At 51.6% G+C, this 19,876-nt stretch overlaps 1 protein-coding gene across 2 annotated transcripts in view; it reads left to right on the top strand.

Annotated features, from left to right (window-relative positions):
* The window catches only part of ABTB2 (ankyrin repeat and BTB domain containing 2), a 175,406-nt gene that overhangs the window by 119,220 nt on the left and 36,310 nt on the right, over nt 1-19,876 (top strand). Inside the window, exons 1-3 of one of the 2 annotated variants that reach the window (XM_047879310.1) lie at nt 5,636-5,701; nt 9,431-9,577; nt 15,749-15,962. In XM_047879310.1, coding sequence (XP_047735266.1) covers nt 5,683-5,701; nt 9,431-9,577; nt 15,749-15,962 — 380 coding nt within the window. In that variant the 5' untranslated portion in view covers nt 5,636-5,682. Of the gene's footprint in view, nt 1-5,635; nt 5,702-9,430; nt 9,578-15,748; nt 15,963-19,876 lie in introns of those variants that run through there. The other variant, XM_047879309.1, reaches the window with a different exon arrangement.

Genomic DNA, 19,876 nt, shown 5'->3' with positions numbered 1-19,876 from the left:
TAGTCTGGCTTGGACACCCCTCCTCTGGGCTCTTTGTGCTGTCTCTAGCCCTTTTCACACAATCTTGACTTGGCTGTTGTACCATCTACCCTCCTTCCCTAGACTACAAACATCAAGAGGGTAGGGAACTTGTCTGTTCACTTTTCTATCCCCAGAGCATAGCTACTTCCGCACATGAGGATAACCCCTCTCTGGTGAGTAAAGCATGATTGTTTATCAGTGTAGACCACAGTGGTCTTTAGGAAAATAATGGGATAGATTGGCTTTGGGTTCATCCCTTCCTCCTAATGGTGGTAAGTACTTTTATACGGTATCTGATGGCTTCATTCCAAAGCCATTGGCTCTGGGAATCAGTGAAGCCATTTATAAGAATATTCCCATTTACTACATGCTTACTATATGTCAGGCATTTTGCTAAGTGCTCACTTAACCTCTTTTAATCCTCAATCCTGAGAGCTAGGAGCTTTTTACACAGATGAGCAGATTGAGGCTCAGAGATGTTAGGCAACTACTCCAAGGTCACACAGCTAATAAGATTCAGAGCTGGGTTTTAAACCCTCTTCTCTCTGACTCATGCTATTAAATCATCTAGAGAGTCCAATAGTCAAAACCCTTTGGAATGGGACCCAAAGCCAACTGAAGCAGGTTAGAGTTGTTAGAAGAACTCGAGCGTAGTAAATTTCTGACTAATGTACTCATGATCTGTTAATAAATGCCTTGGCCATCTGCCCGGGACCTTGTGATATTTGCCTCTTTTTTAACCCCCAAGGGGTGACTTGTGCACGTTTTGGGTGCTTGGCTCATTTATCCCTCTCCTCCCCTCTGGGCTGACGCTTGGAGACTTCTCTGCTCCCCTCTTCTTCCTACTGGCAGCACTGGTCTCTAACAGGAGATGTGGCTCAACAACCACTCCTGTCCAGGGTTTGCCTCTTCTCCCACCCCTGTGCCCACCGGTCCCCCCAGGCCAGCACCAGCAGCCCGAGACTCCTTTTCTGGGTTAGTGATTCTGGTCGTGTGGTGTAAAGATTTCCCTGGCTGTCCCCGTCCTCAGGTACCAGCGTATTGCAGCCTGCACCTGTCACAGCGGCTGCTGGAGGTCTAGGCCACCATGTGGCTGCATCGTGATCACACAGGCTCAGTGAAGTAGGTACACAGCTGGGCTGAGTGTCTGGCAGGATCCTCCAGGAAGTGCCACTGGTGATGCAGCCCCTGAGTCACCTGGAGTCACCACCAGGTGAAGGTGCTGGTTCTCAGAGGGGCAAATTCTTGGAATGAGGCACGCAGACAAAATCTTACCACCGCATTAGCAATGTAGAACTGTTTCTGCCTGGATTTCTTCCAAAAAGAATGTCCTTTCCTCTTACCTTTGTGTGTGTGTGTGTGTGTGTGTGTGTGTGTGTGTGTGTGTGTGGTAATATTTCTATAAAACAGCCAGGTTTTCCTTTTATTTACCTTTTTTATTTTTTGCCTCCATGAGCTCACAATGGTTTCATAATGGTTTTGTTTTTATTAAAAATATAGGTAGTAATTATTTAATCAGTAGGAAAAAAAGTATGAAGAATAATGGAGAAAAAAGTCATCTAAAAGTCTCCCATGCAGAAATAACTATCTTTTATGTTAGATGGCCCCCATTCCAGGCTCTTTATAGGTAACTCAGTTATAGTAGTTTCCTTTTTAACATTCACTTGTTTTCTTATATAAAAATTTAATTTCCGATAACTAATGTCCTGCCACATTTGAAGTTAGAGATACTCCTTTGCTCAGAAGAAACATTGGTCACCCTTCTCATTCTCGAAGGCTATCCTTCCCTCCCTACCCCCATTTCCCTAATAACGATAACATTTTACTAAGCCAATAAATCATAATCATTGTAAAAAAAAGTTTCAGAAAGCATGGTAATTCAAACATAGAGAGAACCACTCTTACCTCGGTGGCTGTGTGCATTGACTGGGGGAAAGGCTGATATTTTAGGGTGATGACCGTGTGTGTGTATGCACCCATGCGTGCTGAATGTGTTGCCTTTATACAAAAGTGGCTCTGTGCTGGCCTTGGCTCACAGGAATTACGGTGCTCGCCCACTGTGGGCCAAGGACGGCATTCGACAAAGGACCATGGTCATGTGGTGGCTTCTTTTTTTTAAGAGGCGGCGGTTCCAAGACTCGTGCTTTCTGGTCACTCAAGCTCTTGGTGTGTTACATCAATACTTTGCAGAGAGGCCACCCAGAATCTCTTAAAAAGTATTCTAAACACCACGGAGATGTTTTTCCACGGGAAAAAGCTCAGTAGGTCACTGTGAGTTTTCTGCTCCGTGCTGCCCAGTGTTGTGACTATTGCTGGTTTTTCCAGAGTTCACCTTTAGGTTTAATTTCCTGAAATTGATCTGCTTGGTTACTCTGGCTTTATTTCACTCTCTTGCAAAGAGGGGAAATGGCAATGAACAGACTGCATTTTATTAGGTTTTTTACTCTAAAAAAATTAAGCAGCAATCCACGATCTCTACTAGTTTGTTCTTTTATGGGCTCCCAACATGTGTCCCCTGGGTCTGTGACAGAACCGATAGGCACCCTAATGACACAAGTGGCCAGAATGCCAGTGAGCCAGCGTCCCTCGTGGAGACTCTGGGCTCCCCCCTACTACTTTGTTGGGCTGTTGTTTTCTGGTGGCCCCACTCTCCCCCCGTAAATCCTCACCCTGCTGGGGGCTCCCCTGAGAATTGGGTGAGTCAGTCCTGAGGTCACAGGTGCTGTTGCCAGCTGGAGGGGAAGAGGGTGGCCCCAAGGCCGGCTCCCCAAGCGGGTCTGCTGCCAGCCAGCCCAGGACTGTCACAGCTTCCAAAGGGAGGTGAGTTCCAGCCCAGAATTCATGGTGAGGTTTGCTTTTTACCATCTTTTTAAAAGAGAACTGGGGATGCTGGCAAGGAGCATGCTGCACTTCAGCAGCCTTTGATCTTGCCCTTGGTTCTCTGGCCCCTAGCTCCCCGGGCAGTCGTAAATGTGTCTTATGATTTTACTGTTTAACAGTGAGCTCCTAGTCCCCTGGGCCTGACTTAACTGGAAGACCATCTTTAGCCAGTCGTGTTCTGATAACTTAGCCAGCGTAAGGTGTTAACCAGAGCGCAATTATGTTTGCTTTTAATTTCCTGACCCTGAAGAAGAAAGGAAAGTGCACTGCTAATGGGACTGGGGAGTGGAGAAGGAAATGTTCTGTCCCTGGCCTTGAACGGGGGAGAGCCGCATGTGAGAGGTGGTTGTACGTGGTGCTCTGGATTCCAGGGTCGGACAGGCTGGGTCAGAATCCCACCTCTGTCATCTTCTAGCTTAGTGACCTTAGCCAAGTGACCCAGCCAACAGTGTGCCTCACTGGTAAGTGGAGCAAGTGATAGTATTAGCTACTAGCTACTAGAAATAAGACCGCTGCGAGGGTCTTCGTGTGGGTTCGAATGGTTCATCCCATTCCTGGCATAGAGTACCTGCCACTCACTACGGGGTAGCCCATCTCCATTCGTTATTAAGCCATGGTTAAACCCCATTTCCCAAACTCAGACCACGCTCCTGCCTCCCGGGCTCTCATCTTCACTCAGTTGAACTTTTGGGCCTCACAGTATCGTGGTCTCACCTTCAGATGGGTCCTGGCCAAGAGTTCGATGAGCTATCAGTTATTCTTGATGAATCCTTTTTGCATGGGTGATTGCCAGTTCACCAGGTTTTTTCTTCTTACTTCCCTCGTCTTCCCCTTGCCTCAACACCCACCCCCAACCTTAGAATGTCAGGAGAAACACCACTCGGTGAAGTTTCTCTAGAATGGACTATCCTTACACTCCATTTGGGTCTCTCTGAAAACTATCCATGCTTTAACTTTTCAGCACTTTGTTTCAGTATGACTAATATCCAACACTGGGCATTAAACGTGCTATATATAAAATTCCAGATCAGAGAATGGAAACACTTTTTAAAGAGCAAAAAAGTGTTGGATTATGTGGGCTGTTTGGAAACCATTCAGCGGGGCAATATAATTTTTATTTTCAGAAGCTTATGGATTGAACCCCACCCAAAGCTTCCAGCTCCTAAGAAAACCAGTAGAATCCACCCTGCCAAGTTTCCTCACAAGGGCAATAAAAGAGTAATCCTCTGCATCCCGGTTTTCATTTTAAAGAAACAGGAGGCAGGCGGTGGCCTCTGCTGTCTTCACAAATGAGCTTCCCTGAGCCGGTTGCTAGTGAGCCCGGTGGGCAGTGTCACGGGCGGGGGTGGGAGAGGGTGCTGCACACACAGCCTTGCACAGACACCTGAGCCCACTGCAGTCACGCTGCCCTGAAAACATTTACAGGTCTAGGGAGAGCACTGGTAATAGCTTGTTGAGTTGCGGGGACAGTTATATTACAGTCTTGATGGTGTTTTGATGACCGGTCAGAAAAGCTGACCCATAAATCTATCCAGTTTTCACACACAAAAAAGGACTTCTTTACCCTTAAAGTTGAGTGTGTGTGCTGCGGAGGGAGACTGGAGCTGTGGGGGAAATTAAACCATAGGAAATAATAATAACAGGGTCTGTTCGTTCCCACTGTTGACAGTTCAGAAGTTAAAGAGTGGAATGAAAGCGGGGAAGAAGGTTTGGAAGGCTACACTTCAGTGCTAGAGCACACAGAGAGGCCAGACTGTAGGGTCCCGGGGCTGGAGAAGACTCTAGAAGCCATTGACTCTCCCTGAGAACAGAACGAAATCCCCATTGATTTGGCCTTTGGACTAAGCCCTGCTTCTGAAAAACCTGAGCACTGAAAGTCTGGTTTGTCAACCCAGTGTGCAATCCATCTGCTTCTGGCGTGGCGCTTGCTTGGGGGAGCTGGCAAGCTGCAAACTGAAACCCAGGTTGATTCCTGGTTGGCAACCCCTGGCAAGAAGGCGGGGTTCCCAGGCCTCTGCTCGGTGGCTTTCCCATGTAACTCAAGGGCGCCCTCTCTGGGCGCTGGTGGAGAATCAGCTGGGAAGAAAACGTGTTGCTTTTCCAAACCCAGGGCTGGCACAGAGCCAGGTGACCAAACTCACAAAACAAAACAGCTCAGAGAAACAGGGAGCAGATACGCGTAGGCTTCTCAGCTCTGCTGATTTCCTGGGAGGTGCTGGGTATTTCCCCCGTTCACTGGCAGAATTGTTTTCATCCTTAAATTTCAGAGAAAGTTCTTCTAACCTGTGGAAAGGTACTTAAATGCCCTTGTTGCAGGGCAGTGGGGAGTCACGGAAGAGGACTGACCAGAGTAAGGGCCGGCAAGGATGGGACAGGACTGGTGGGGGGAGACAGGAGGCTGCTGTAGCATCTGGTGAGGGGAGACAGTGGCCCGAACTGGGGTCCCGGCAGTGGCGGATGTTTGAGATGCTGAAGTGGTAAAAGCAGCAAGGCTTGTGGTTGATCAGATGTGTACGGGAGGAGGAGGGAGACTTGATAAGGATGACTCATGGGCCGTCCTTGTGCAATTGGGTGGATGTGGCCCCGTGCTCAGGAGGGGACGGTGGAGGAGGGAGCCGCAGCTTTAGGGGATGAGATAATGAGTTCCGAGATTCAGGAGTTGGGCAACCACATTGAGAAAAATCGAGTGAGGGAAGATTATGGTTCTGTGTGTAGACTGAGAAATGTGGAGGCTTCACCTACAGTCAAAGTACACTCGAGTGGAACACTGTTTCAACAGAAATGCTGATTTTTATAGAAGGTACAGGATAACTCCATCAGACTTACTGCCTCCTGCTGCTCCCGACTCAGTAGGTCGTGTCGCAGTAATGATCTGAGTTGATGCCTGTGGGTTTTCTTTGTGACTTTTACAGAGTTCAGCAGGATTGATCAGGGATGTCCTTGTGAACTGATCACAAGAGAAGCATTCCAACATGCTTTCTTTTCAATCATGACTGAAATAATCTTTCCTAAAGATTTTATTCAATGGAAAAAAGAGAGAGATGCTCTTTCTGTGTGTTGGGGTGGGGGGAGGTGTGCGCACACGTTTCTGTGGGGGGGGGGTGTGCATGCGTGTGTGTGTGTGTGTGTGTGTGTGTGTGTGTGTGTGTGTGTGTGTGTGTTTAAAATCCCTTTTTCCAGAATGACCTTGCCCTGGGCCCCTATCATAAGGCTGGGAATTTGTGTGGGGCTAAGAAGGCACTGACGTGTTAAGAGAACGTAAAGATTTTCCATCTCCACGGAGAACTGCTGAGGAGCAGGCTTATAAGAATTTCAGATTGACATAAAAAAGGCTTTTGTGAGGGCAGATGCAGAAGACAAGTGGTGGAGCTGCATTCTGGAAAGATCCGAGGGAATAAGAGGACAGCCTCCATCTGTAGACTTCCATGGGCGGCCTCCAGGGATCCTTGGCAAGAGGTGCCTAGAGACCCATTAAAAGGAAAGTGCTGTTTCTGGATCTTAGTTTCTCTTTCCTCCTGTCAGACCCCGGGGCCCAAACAGAATGGAACCCCTCTTCTCACAAATCTCCTAGGGTTGTTTAAAGGACAGGGCGGCCACAGGTAGGCCGCCATTTCATTTCAGTAGCTTGAGAGTCAAGAGATCGAAATTCTAGCCCCAGTTCTGTTTCTGACCCTCAGTATCCTTGGGCACATCTTCTGGGGGCCTCTGTTTTCTCATCTGTAAGATGGGTGCAGAGAGTACATCATGAAGTTTTGGGGATCCAGTGTGATCATGCGGTGGGGTTATCACAGCGCCTGGCACATAGTAAGCCCTCAATGGAAGTCAGAAGTGGCTGTTCACTGGCAATGGCCGCCCCACCTCCCTTGCCGGAAGAATACATTACTCTATGTTAAACGTCTCTTAAAAGCAAAAGGTACTACGCAAAAGCTCTGATGCCATCAATTATTATGATTAATAATAGGTTCATAATTACTTTTGCCACAATATTAAGTGAAAGCCCCTCTGCTGGGTGATGACTAGGAAGATAGGAACCGTTATTAATGGAGCTGCCAGCTCGTGTTACTGGATCCATTGACATAATATTTCTCCCTGGGAATCCTTTGACAAATCAGCTGAATTTCCTATTCCCTTGCCCTAAGCACTGTAAATTTGATCCACATGTCCCCAGTGTTGTTTCTGTAGATTAATAATGAAGAAGGGAGGGGAACACAGCCTGCACAGGACCCATAGATGTGTGGAAACTCTCCCAAATGTTTGGGCTGTCTGTGGGTTAGAGCTTATAGAGTGTGTGTGTGTGTGTGTGTGTGTGTGTGTGTGTTGGAAGGGGTGCAGATTCCCTTTCATTTTACTTGTTTTAATGCTCAGAGCCAGCTCTCCCTAATGTGTTTGGGCACTCAGCTGTCAGGGAGAGTTTCTGCTTTGGGGAACAGGGTTGGGGCATAGGGGGAGCCCAGTCGTGCCCTCCCCATCCTCCCACTGGGAAGCATGCTTTGAGGAAGTGCTCTGATGCCCTGCCTTGCTGCGTCAGCACTAGATTTGATGGGAGGGGCCGCTGCCATCCCGGAGGGCTGAAGGGGGGTTGAGGGGGGCAGTGAGGCAGCACAGAGGAGGGCAGGGAGGCTGGGTCAGGCGAAGGGCAGGCAAGGAGGACAGGGCTGATTGTCAGCTGAACCTGCACAGCGGTCAGAGAACTCTGCCCGGGTCCGGGCAGAGGAAGAGTGTCATGTGTGTTTGCCCCACGGGAGAGGAACACACAAGACGCAGCAGGGGGCTTCCTGGGTGAACCAGGCGGTGGTGATACAGCGGTATCAGCACATGCACAGTCCACCGACCCAGGGCAGCCACGGGAGAGCCTTGGTGGTGCGCTCGTCGGACGTGAGCTTACGAGAGGGATTAGGTGTACACATTTGAGAGCCCGTCAGATCCAGATTCAAATCCTAGCTCCGCCTCGGAGTTGAACAAGTTATTCAAACTCTCTGAACATCAGTCACCCAATATCTAAAATGGGGACAGCAGTGCCTACCTTACAGAAAGAATAAATTTAAAAAAAATTTTTTTAATGTTTATCTTTGACAGAGAGACCGAGTGTAAGCTGGGGAGGGGCAGAGAGAGAGAAAGACACAGAATCTGAAGCAAGGTCCAGGCTGTCGGCACAGAGCCCGACGCGGGGCTCAAACTCACGGGACTGCAGGATCATGACCTGAGCCGAAGTCGGACGCTTAACCGACTGAGCCACCCAGGGGCCCCTAGAAAGAATAAATTAGAAGGTGAAAATTAAGCCTACATTCCCAGCATGTAGCAAAAATGAGAGCGACAGCCCCCAACAGAGCATTTCCTCTGAGCCACACGCTGGTGCAACATTGACATCCAATAGCTCATCAGTCCTCACAGCCACACAGTGAGGGAGGTGCTCTCCTTATCTGCGCTTAACATGCAAGGACTCTGAGGCACAGAGAAGTGCAGTAAGTGGCCTGAGATCACACCGCTGGTTAAGTGACAGAGCCAGATTCGGGAGCCCAAACGTCCCAGCTCCAAGGCCCCGTCTTCACTGCGCTGCTCGCCGTCTATAGCAGTCACCATCCTCATTACATTTCCGTGTGCGGGACAGGGAATTCTAACCCAGATCTGGCCACATCCCAGGGGCTCTCCAGCTGTCTCAAGGCATTTTAAGAGATATTCCCCAAAGTGACTGATTACGGTCCTGTGGGTATTTTTCTTTAGAAAAAAGAAAAAAGAAAAAAAAAGTGCAGGGGGCTATTGGACAAAGATGCATTGATCACAGGAACAGCAGTTACCAAAGGCTGGGAATCTCCGTGGCCACATGCTCTTGAGAACCAACATGTAATTTTAAGCCAGTCTGATCGTGCTTTTCTCGTGCTTTCTAAGAAGCCACACAGTGAGTTGGAGAAATGTACAGACTGTTACCCCCTGGGATTGATTTTGACGGCTCTTCCCCTCTGGTGCTGAAGTGCTAATGAAAAACACTAATTGAACTTGGCCAGTGGCTGGGATATTTCCCCTCCTTGGAGTGGAGAAGACAGCATCTCCTACACCGTGGTTTGTCCTCGTCCCCTTCTTGGCAGGAAGAAGGAAAGGGGGCAGTATGAGGACGTGAGAGGACTCGGCCGGGGGGGGGGGGGGGGGGGGGCGGTGGTGGTGATCCCACCCTTTGGGTGGGCATGGTGGACATTTACGTCCCCTGAGGTCCATGAAGGCAAAGCCAGGTCTCTTCGTCACCCCATCATCCTGAATGGAGCACAATGCCTGGGCCGAGGGAGGCGTTGTAAATATCCAGTGAATGGAGAAGTGCAGGAGTGAATGAATTCCTGTATGGCCCATGAGCTTGTAGAGGCCAGTGCCAAGAAACCACCTCTACAAAGGGGGCCCCTCCTCGTTCTGGCTTTTGTAGAAGTCAGATATCCTCAAGTGCAGCTTTGAGATTTGCCCACTGACCCCACACCCCACCCCCAACCCCAGGAAGGACCTTTGCTTCCTTCCTGAACTTACCTGTCTGCCTATTTCCCCACAGGCGTCCTCTCTCTCCCTGCGTACTTCAGTCCTTACAATGGCGGGTCCCTGGGCCACGATGAGCGAGCCGATGCATACGCCCAGCTGGAGCTCCGGACCCTGGAGCAGTCCCTCCTGGCCACCTGCGTGGGAAGCATCTCCGAGCTGAGTAAGTGGGGCGTCCCAGTCTAGCTGGCTCTGAGGGAGAGGTCGGGGAAGAGCTCACCTTTTGGATTCTGGCCTCCTCCTCTTCTTCCTCCTCCTTCAAACTTCCTGCCTTTTCTCTGCAAGCTGGACCCTTCCAGGCCAGAGAGTGCAAACTCATGGCCCACAACCATGTATGGTTTGACTGGCCTGTGGGCTTGATCATAGACAAATCTGGACTTCTGGTTTCTCTTGAAACATCAGATGACCATTCCTGCATGGCAGCGATCAGGGGGAGCCTGCTTTTCCTACGCTGTCATCTACCTTGGTGTTTTACAGCCTGGCCCCAAATGCTCTGCATCTATAACTGTTATTCTTCCCTAAAAGAAAGCACCCCCCCCCCCCCCCCACCGAAGTCTCAGTATAGAAAATGGAAGATAGAAGCAGAGCTCCTCTGGCTGAAGGGAGGTTGTGTTGGCGTGTGGCCTCAGCCCTGCAGTGACCCTGGGCTGCTTCTCCTAGGATCTCAGGGCTCTGCAGGACACGGGGGAATGCCTTGGTCTAGGTCATTACCGTTTGGCAGCTGCTTGAAAAGAGTGTGTTGGGTGAGAAATCTCATTCATCTCCTGATCTCTCTGTCTCTCTGTGTCTCTCTCTGTCTCTCTCTCTCTCTCTGTGTCTCTCTCTGTCTCTCTCTCTCTCTTTCGTCCCAATTATTTAAGAAATCAAACTGCCCACTCCTCCTTAGTTCTCCCTTCCTGTGCCATGGGACCTCCCAGTGGTGGGCGGTCCCACATCCAGGGACAGAAGTGCATGGTGTGGAAACAGATGGAGTTTCACTCTGCTCTCCCCCTTCCCATTTCTGATTTCCTTGAGCTTTCTGAATGGTGAATGACAACATTTTTGCTTCTTCAGGACACAGCTTCCTCCCTTCCTCCCTCCATCCTTCCTCTCCCTTCCCAGAGCGGGAAAGAAAGTGCCTGGTTCAAGGTCACAGAGCAGATTCATAACAGGGCTGGGAGAGAAAGCAGGACTTCCAGCTGTCTGTCTCCTGGGGGCGCCGCAGCAGTCAGGGCCGGTACATAGCTGCCCCGGGATCCTGGAGGAAGTGGGCTCAGGTATGTCTGCCTTAAGTGGCCACCCTTCGAATTGCTTCGGGCTGTGGGCTTCCTAGATGTGGCTAGCGGCACAGCCACCAGCATCTCAGCTGAGATCAGGTTTGGAGTCTGATCCTTTCCTTTTACCATGGCAGCTTCTGTGGGCGTTACCGTCCACAGCCGGGCAAAGGGAAGCCCATTCAGAAACTTTCCTCAAGGGAAGGGCTTGCCATCACCTGCCCTTAACATTCAGCCCCTATTGGTTCTTCCTTTTATAAACAGCCCAAGTTTCAGTTTGCCCTTTTGCCACCTCCACTCCTGTCAACTCAGCCCAAACTAGAGCCATGTCAGATACCACCCATCTGCTCAGTATCCCTCCATCCCCCTACCCCATTGCTTCCCAGCTCACTCAGTGAAATCCAAAATCCTCACCATAGCCCAAGATCTAATATATGATCTGGCTTCATTGCCTACTACTCTACTCCTGTTAACTGTGCTCCAGCCACCCTGGCCTCCTGGCCAGGATTCTCCCAGCCCAGGGCCTTTGCACTAGCTGTCCCCTCTGCCTGTGACCATTTCTCCCCAGAAACCCAAATATGTTCGTCCTTCATTTTCTCCAAGTCTCTGCCCAAATCATACCTTACTAGACAGGCCTTCCCTGAGCACCCCCTTCTCATCCCTCCATCTTCCCTCTTAGAACTTCAGTTCTTTCAAAGCACTTGTAACTATTTACTTGTAAATAGTTCATCATCTCTTTCCTCTGCCTAGAATGTCGGCTTCATGAGAATAGACTTTCTCTGTTTTGGTCCCCACTGTACTGTGTCCCCGTGATTAGAATAGTGCCTCATCGTGTGTGTGTGTGTGTGTGCATGCTTGTGTGCGCATGTGCGTGTGTGCAGAGGAATGAGTTCTGAATTGTCCAGTGTTTGCCTCCTAAAACCCACCTAGGATCTGTCCACATCCTGGCCCAGCCACTCCTCAGGGCAGAGGGAAGAAGCATCCCCGTAGCATCTTTCCCCAGACGACTGAACAGGCTGTGTCATGTGCCATGCTGCCGCCCCACCTCCCTCACCCTGAAACCAGGGATTTTGTGAACCCATTCTGCAGGAGGGAGGAGACAAAGGTGGAGGCAGATAATGCAGATTTTATGAAACTGAAGAACTTAATGAGGCTAGTGATACTTGGCACTGAACTCCTTGGACCTAAGAGTTTACCCCGGGTTTAACACGCATTAACTCCCTGCACTTGAGCCAGGACCAGCCTGCCAGGTGGGTTTAGAAGTTTCTTTCTTATGTCAGGTCCAGCTGCATAGAGAACTCAGGCGCTTGTCTCTCTGTCCCTCTCTCCCCATCAACATGTAAATGGGAGGGAACACGAGATACCTTCTTTTTAAAGGTAGCCAGACGGCGTAGGCCTCATTTTGAAGACAGAGCTGCATTCCAGACTCTTATGCTGTTTTCATTTGATGGCTCATAATGAGGGTTGGACAGACCAGAAACCTGTAGCGCCTCTAACCAAGGCTCTCATGATTAGCAAGCAGTGAGGGCCTGCTTTTCCGTGCCTTGTGGGCGTTTCTGGGCTGCAGACTGAGGTTTCATTGAGCTTAGGATCAGCTGATTCTCCAGCGCAAAGGCATTTCTGAAGCAGCTTTGAGTGCCCACCTGCACTAAATCAAGAGTGTCATCCAGTCTGGGCCATGACTTCTCGAATCAGCCGTGGTGACAGGCCAGGGAATCTGTATCCCCACTCTAATTGCCGACCGAACCTGCTATAAAATACAATGAAAATGAGTGTCTAAAAAATGAAATCAAAGACATGTAAAATGCAAGCCAATTTGTAAAAAATTATTAGACATATAATCACTCTGTCAAATTACTGTGAGATTTATTTTAAAAAAATTTTTATGTTTGTTTATTTTTGACAGAGAGAGAGCAGGGGAGGGTCAGACAGAAAGGGACACACAGAATCCAAAGCAGGCTCCAGGCTCTGAGCTGTCAGCACAGAGTCCAATGCAGGGCTCGAACTCACTAACTGCGAGAGCATGACCTGAGCTAACATCAGACACTTAACAGACTGAGCCACCCAGGCGCCCCAACTCTGAGAATCTTTTAAAGCTCACTCTCAATTTCTGGAATTAACTTGTTGTGATCCAGTAAAAAAAAAAAAAAAAAAAAAGTAACACACAGTTTGCAGACCTGTCCCAGTATGCAGACCACCCTGTGGAGCAGTGACCAAGAGCATGCGTTTGGGATGCGGGGTCCCCAGGTTAAGTCCCGGCTGGTTCACTTACCACCATTTAACGTCCGCGAGCCTGTTTCCTCATTTGTAAACTGGAAATACCTCCCTTATGGGGTGGTTGTGCAGATTAAATGAGATTTAATCTATGTTTTCCCCACTCTCAAGCCTAAAAAATATCAGGGAGCAGGGAGGAAAACTACCCTGGGGAGAGTAACCCAAAGCAAGCCGTTTGCTTTGGCTGTGAATGAGGGCTGCAGAGCCGTGTGAGTTTTTAGATGCCTGATCTGAGTTGTCTGCAGGCATCTGCTTCTTGGTCTGTGAGAGACCAAAGGCACGCAGCTGGGCCTGTGACCGAGAGTCTGGGGACCTCCGTCCCCAGCTGCCACACTGCTGCCTTTGTCCCCCGAACCTCTGGAAGGCCTCTCTCAGTACCTGGCTTCCCTTTAGGGAACACTTAAGAGTTGCTTCCACTTCTTACTTTCTTACTCGATTTTCTTGCCTGCATCCTGGCTGGGAATGTGCTGCCGAAAGGGTTCTACACTGGTAACAATAAAATAATCATAAACATGATGAATGATAATGGCTTCTACCTTGTCGAGCCTTTGAAGCAAGGTCTTTCCACAAGGTCTCACTCGCTCTCTTTCTCTCTCTCTGATGCAATCAGGGATTCTTTGGCTTCTCCCCCCTGGTCCTGTGACCCTGCCAAAAGTTATGGCATTTCGACCTGGAGAAATGGAAGCCAGGTTGCAACTTCTCGAAGCCAAGTTAGCTGTGCAACTCGCTGCTGGGAGGCAGGATTGTCGGTGCCAGTTTCTGCCGCCCAGGAGTCCGAGAGCAGGGCTGGGAGCTGGCATCGCAGGGCTCAGACTCCTCCTCTCCTGGGAAATGTGGGGTAAGGCTTAATGGCGTGGAAAAAAGTCCTGGAAGCAAGGCCATGGGAGGTGGCCTGGAGAAGAAAGGAACAAGAGTAGTAATAATGGCATTACAGTTCATCTTTACCAAGGACTCTGTGCCAAGCATGACGTTAAGTGCTTCACATTTATTATTTATTTGAATCCTCTGAATGTTTAGGTGAGATACGATTATTCCATTTTACAGATGAGGAGATGGAGGGTCTGGTGAGAAACTTACGTAAGGCACAGGGTTGCAAGTACCAGAGCCCTGAGTGGAAGCCCGGAGTGCCTGACTCTGGGATCTGCGCTCTCACCTGTTAACCTGCTGATTCTCTCACCTCACCAGACATTAGATTCACCGAGGGAGCTTTTACAAGATAGGATGCGTAGGTCCCGCCCCAGACCAATGAAAGCAGAGTGTTGAGGATGGGAGCCGGGCGTCCACAAGTCCCCGCTCTCGGCCGCTCCGGGGGGCACCAGCGAGGAGCAGAGTCACGTGCAGAGAGAGGAAGGAGGGAGGAGGTGGGGGTGGGGGCACAGGGCTCTCTTTCCTAGTGGAGATCTCCAGTTCCAGGGGTGTCATTTTCCCTTGCCGAGGCTGTCCCAGGAGAACTTGGCCGCTAATGGACCTAAGTGCAGCCCCCCACCCCACCCCCACATACACCCAGAAGCTGCATTTTGAAATGAAATGGAATGAATGCGCAAGGCTAGTTTTTTTATTCTGTAAATGTTTGCTGAGCACCTCTTATGTGGTAGACCCTGTGCAGGGTGCTAGGATGCAGTGGGGCAGAGAACCAGACTCGAAGAAGCTATAGAATGAAGACCAATTGAATAAATGAACTGGTCCTGCCAAACATGGAATGACACTTCTCTTCGCCAGGTTAAAACCTGCTTGTTTTTCTCGCCTTAGGGCCGGCCTCGTCCAGAGGCACTGCCACAGGTGGGGGGGAAGTTGGCCCACAGGGGAGTCGTGTCCCACCACCCCCCCTTGAGTTCTCAGGCCAGAGGAGAATGGAAGGGTGACACTTTTCCCGAAACAGAGGGGCCGGCAGGTGCCTGGGGCTGTTTGGCCCATCCTTTCTCAGCATTGTGGCCTCACACAATGATGGGACATTTCCTGTCCCAGGCCAGCGGGGATATTGAAAAGACTTGACTTGGGCAGAAACACAGCGCAGGATATGGGGACCCAAGGACCCCACAGACTCCAGTGGGTCAGGTCTGGGTCACAGTTCAGCTCATGGTCTTTGGAGTCAGAGACCTGCATTCAAGTGTAGATTCTACCATCTACTAGCCACAGGACCTTGGCTGGTTAAGTTCTGTACACGGTGGCCTCCCGGTGACCAGGGGACTGGAGGGGGTCAGTAAGTGTTTGTTTACCAGGTAAGCCTCCATTTCTTCACCTGTATAAGGGGGATAATACTTGGCCCCAGCATCATAAGGGTCGAACGAAAGCTCTTTAGTAGGAAACCGAACACTCGGCATGTAGTGAGCACTCAATGGTGGCGATGATGGCAGTGTTACCTGACATGTTGGGGATGGAGGCGCCTTCCCTGCTGAAGGACCTGGGCGTTGCACAGGACGACAACCCGGGGCCGTCACCTCCCTGCTGGTGTCACACCCTGGTGCTGGGTGTCTGAGGCTGGGACTCCCTGGCTCAAAGAGAGCCATGGGGTGTTAGAGGGAGTGGGGATGTCGAAAAAGAAACCGCATTAGCATAAGACGGTCCTGCCAGGGCTTTTTAGTTCAGCTGTTAAGGCAAAACCCGCAGCGAAAGGAAAACTTACTTGCTCTTGTGCGTGTCTGGGTGACAGTTTCCACCTCCCCCGCCTCTTGGCTCCGGGGTAAACAGTAATTAGGCGCCCAGGCAAGGGGAGCGGTTTCTCATTAGCTACAAGCAGCCTTGGAGGAATGTGGGCAGTGAACTCAGACGTTTTCTTCTCTGTCTCTCCCTTCTGCCCTCCCCGCCAGGTGACCTGGTCTCCCGCGCCATGCATCACATGCAGGGGCGCCACCCGCTCTGTCCTGGCTCCAGCCCCGCCCGCCAGGCCCGTCAGCCACCCCAGCCCGTCACCTGGTCCCCCGACGCCCTCCACACGCTCTACTACTTCCTGCGGTGTCCACAGATGGAGTCCATGGAGAACCCCAACCTGGACCCCCCGAGGATGGCTCTGAACAATGAGCGGTAGGGGTCTCTCTTGGGCTGCACACCAGGTTGGGGGGGGCGCACTACCCGGTGTGCTGGCTGACCGACTGGTGCCAACCTGCGTGCCTCTGAGGAAGCGGCTGATGATTCACACGAATCAAGGCCTGGCCCTGGCGTGCGATGGGGCTTTTCACCCAGGGTTGAGACACCCAGGGCTCTTTGAGGCTCATGATGGGTTTTGGCTTCCGTCTCTGATTTTCCAGCTCTGTCGCTCAGTTCCTGGGCTCTCTGAAATTCCTTTGCCTCTTTCATGAAAACAGGTATCACACCTGCCTGAGAACGGAGTGAGCCAGGGCTCTGAGAAAAAGCACGCAGGACAGTGTGTGGGTGGTACCTGGCCCTCTGTCACCTGTTTTCATCATGATGAGTGCCACCATTTGACACTGCACAAGGGGACCCAATGAGGGGCACAGGCAGGGGACAAGCACAGGGTCATGTCCGCCTGCAGACAGAGTGCCTTTTCTAATTGGTCTTGACTGCTTTTAAATTTTTTTCTCACTAGAGAGGATCCTTTTTTATAATTTGCCCAGAACATCATAAATGCTGGCATGTGCCTCACCTGGAGGCCAACACGGCCTCCCTGCTGGCCCTGTCCATGGGCTCGAGAGTTGTGTGCCTGAAGGTCCCGGGAGTGAGAAAGACTGGCTTTGGTTTAGGAAGACCCACCAGCACGCATTCCACCGCCCAGCAGGCCCTGGGGCGCGAGAGAGCCCAAGGGGCTCTATACCGCAGGGTGGAGGAAGGTGACCCGCGGCCTTGACGACAGAAGGCTGCTGCTCTCCCCGGCCCCCACCCCAGCTGGCTGTTGCCTTTGAGTGGCACCAGGTCTTGTCAACTTTGTGGTTCTCACACCTACTCCGCAGCCAGGCCCACCCCTCCAGTGCCCCCACAGTCACGGAAAACAAAGGTGCAACGCACCCTACTTCATTCAAAACAGCCACCGTGAAACACGGGAAATCCTGCAGACGCGTGGCAAACCCGGCGAGCTGGGAATGCAGGGGCCCAGGAGTCAGGTGGTTTGCGTTCATGGACCCTGAGAACTTTGTGCAAGGTTTCAGACCCCTTGGGCCTCTGCTGTAAACAGAGGGGTGGTAATGACGCCGTTGTAAGGACTGAATGGTGATAGTCGACACTATCTTACTGAGGATTTACTGAGGATTTACTGTGTGCTAGGCCCTGTGCTGAGCACTTTACATGCGAACACTCACTGGTGTACACACGGGAAGTGGGTGTGCGTCACAGCCCCATTTTACAGATGAGTAAGTGGAGGCAGAGAGAGATTTGATAACTTGCCAGGGCCACATAAGCTCCGCTCACAACACTGCACAGACAGTACTGTCTTTCATTACAAGAGACCTACGGCAGTAATGACCCCGTACACACACAAAGTAGATTCCCAGTAAATGCTACCACTGCTGCTGTTATGACTGGTGTCATTGCTGGATCATCGTTATCTTCACCTATCTTCAAGGTGGACAGAGAATGCAGGGCCGAGGTAGGGCGCTCTGCTGACACCCAGCAAGAAGGCAGCAGGTGGAGGCCCCAGGCTTCCTGACGAAGCACCCAGCTGGAAGGTGGAACCATAGGCCCTAAGCCCCAGCTGTTTCTACTTTGTGGAGAAATTGTTGTGGTTTCCAGAGTTGGCCGGGAAGGAGAAAGGGCAAGGAAAAAACTGTTGCGGCGGGGGAAGCTTGCTTATTGTTTGGTGAGGTCCTGAGGGCGCTGGACTGGGCCTGGTCACCCAAGCAAAGGTGGCTGGGAGAAGATGAGCCTTCTTTGGGCCCACTGGCCTGGCCTGGGCTGTTTGGCCCTCTGGCTGCGACCGTGGCTGTTGGCTGTGGGGCAGGCCAGGGAGGTGCCCCTCTGCAGGCGTTGAGCCCAGAACCCCTTGGATGTCTTTGCGGCTGCCCTCTGGCTTTTCCCCTGGGACGGTTCCCAGCCCCCAGTGCTCTAAAACGGCACCAGAGTTTCTCTGTGACCTGGGTCGTTGTCTGTGTGTAATTGTGATAGCAGAGCTTCAGTGGTTACGTGCACACGTGTGTGTTTAAGTAGCTTGTTATTTAAAAACCACACTGTCTGTGGCACAAAGAAATTGGTAGCTAAGGCATTTTTCCATGAATCATTTCAAATGACTATTAGATACATGAGAAATTGGAGCCACGATTAGGAAAAAAGTATCCAAACGTTTGAGATTTGGGCACCAAAAGGAGGACACCCTAAAAATACCCAGGCTGGCGGACAGCCTGACAGCTGTCTGGTGGCCCGGCTCTGGGCTGCTGAAGTGGATCCCACTGCACTTGGACCCACGCCGACGGGGCAGGCCCCGGCTGGCCCTTCCTGGGCCCACTGAGCCCACGCTCGGCTGCAGGCTGGGCCACACGTCTCCTTGAGGCACTGCCGCTCTGATATCCTCACCAGAGCTCTGGGAGACTTCCTCCCCTTGCCCACGAGGAGCTGGAGTTTTTGCAGGGTCCTGGCTTTGTGAGTCTGGGGATGGCTGGGATGCCTGTCTGTGTCTTTCCCCCCGCTGTATCCCCCACATCATTGACTCCTGAAGTTCCTCCCTGTGTCCCATGTCGGGAGTGGGGGCGTCCGCCCAGCCAGAATCAGACAGGGTCTCTGATTGCCAGCGTGATGGGGGGGGTGGGGTAGTCCCAGAGCTCAGTTTGGTGGCACGGGTTTGGCCACATGGCGACACTGATGGTGCCACTCAAGTCTGTGCTCAGATTTCTGCTCTGAGGAAATTACCCTTCTTCCTTCCCACAGGGGGGCTGTGTGACCCCATCCATGCCGATGAAGGGTGGGACGTGTGTTCACCCCTTCTGTGTGAAGGTCATCATGGCTTTCCCTGCTAGGCCACGTGCTGCCTCTGCACTGCTCAGCGGGCTTTCGTGTCTCCCCAGAAGGGGCCCTGTTCCCCGGAGCTCCCTGCTCCTGCTCCAGATTTGGGAGGAGTGGAGGTGGGAGGAGGGAGGTGGGAGGAGGGAGTGGCAGAAACAATAGGAGCTCAGGGTGGGCGAGCGGGGCGCTTTGCAAGGGACGGGCAGGCACTCTCGGGCAGGCTTGCGCGGAACGGGGAGCCGGCGGCACCGGGGAAAGCCCCCAGGCTTTGTGCCCAGGCCTGGGCTCAGGTCCAGCCTCCCACACGGGCCCCTCCACACTTCCGGCTCCTCACCTGTAAAATGGGGAAGATGAAGCGAGGTAGCGCACATAAAGCGGCCAGCTCTTCCTTCTAGAGGGCATTTCTACCCACTTGTGTTTCTTTCCTGCCCCACAGATCAGCAAGGTAGGTGCTAGCTTTATCTCCATTTAAAAAAAATTTTTTTAAGTTTATTTCTTTATTTTGAGAGAGAGAGAGCACAAGTTGGGGACGAACAGAGAGAGAGACAGAATCCCAAGCAGCTCCACACTGCCAGCACAGAACCCAACACAGGGCTCAAACTCACTAACACATCATGACCCTAGGGGAAATCGAATCGGCCACTTAACTGACTGAGCCACCACGTGCCCCAGGATTCCCTCCATTTTACAGATGAGGACATGAGGCCAGAGGGGCACCCGCTGGTAAGTGGCCGGGCAGGGACTTGAACCAGGTCCCTCTGACCCGAAAGCCCTTGCCCTTCATGGTGCCAAGCTACAGCCATCCCACCGGGCTACTCAGACCTGGTTCTAAAGCTCTCAAGACAATCCCGAGTGGGTCTTGGCCTTGGGGGCCACCTCCACCGGGGCCATTCCAGCCCCACCTGCCTCTCCATTCCCAGGACACTTCCCCCGCCACCTTGGGAGAGCCTCGCAGACAGAGCCTCCCTGCACCCTCCCAGAGCGCCTTTCTTGCCGCCAGCTTTGCATCATAGACACCAGCGAGGCACGGCACGAGGCAGGGTCTCAAACAC

The sequence above is a fragment of the Prionailurus viverrinus genome, chromosome D1, assembly GCF_022837055.1.
Source record: "Prionailurus viverrinus isolate Anna chromosome D1, UM_Priviv_1.0, whole genome shotgun sequence".
In the NCBI taxonomy this organism is placed as follows: Eukaryota; Metazoa; Chordata; class Mammalia; order Carnivora; family Felidae; genus Prionailurus; species Prionailurus viverrinus.
This window is presented reverse-complemented; position numbering and strand designations above follow the sequence as displayed.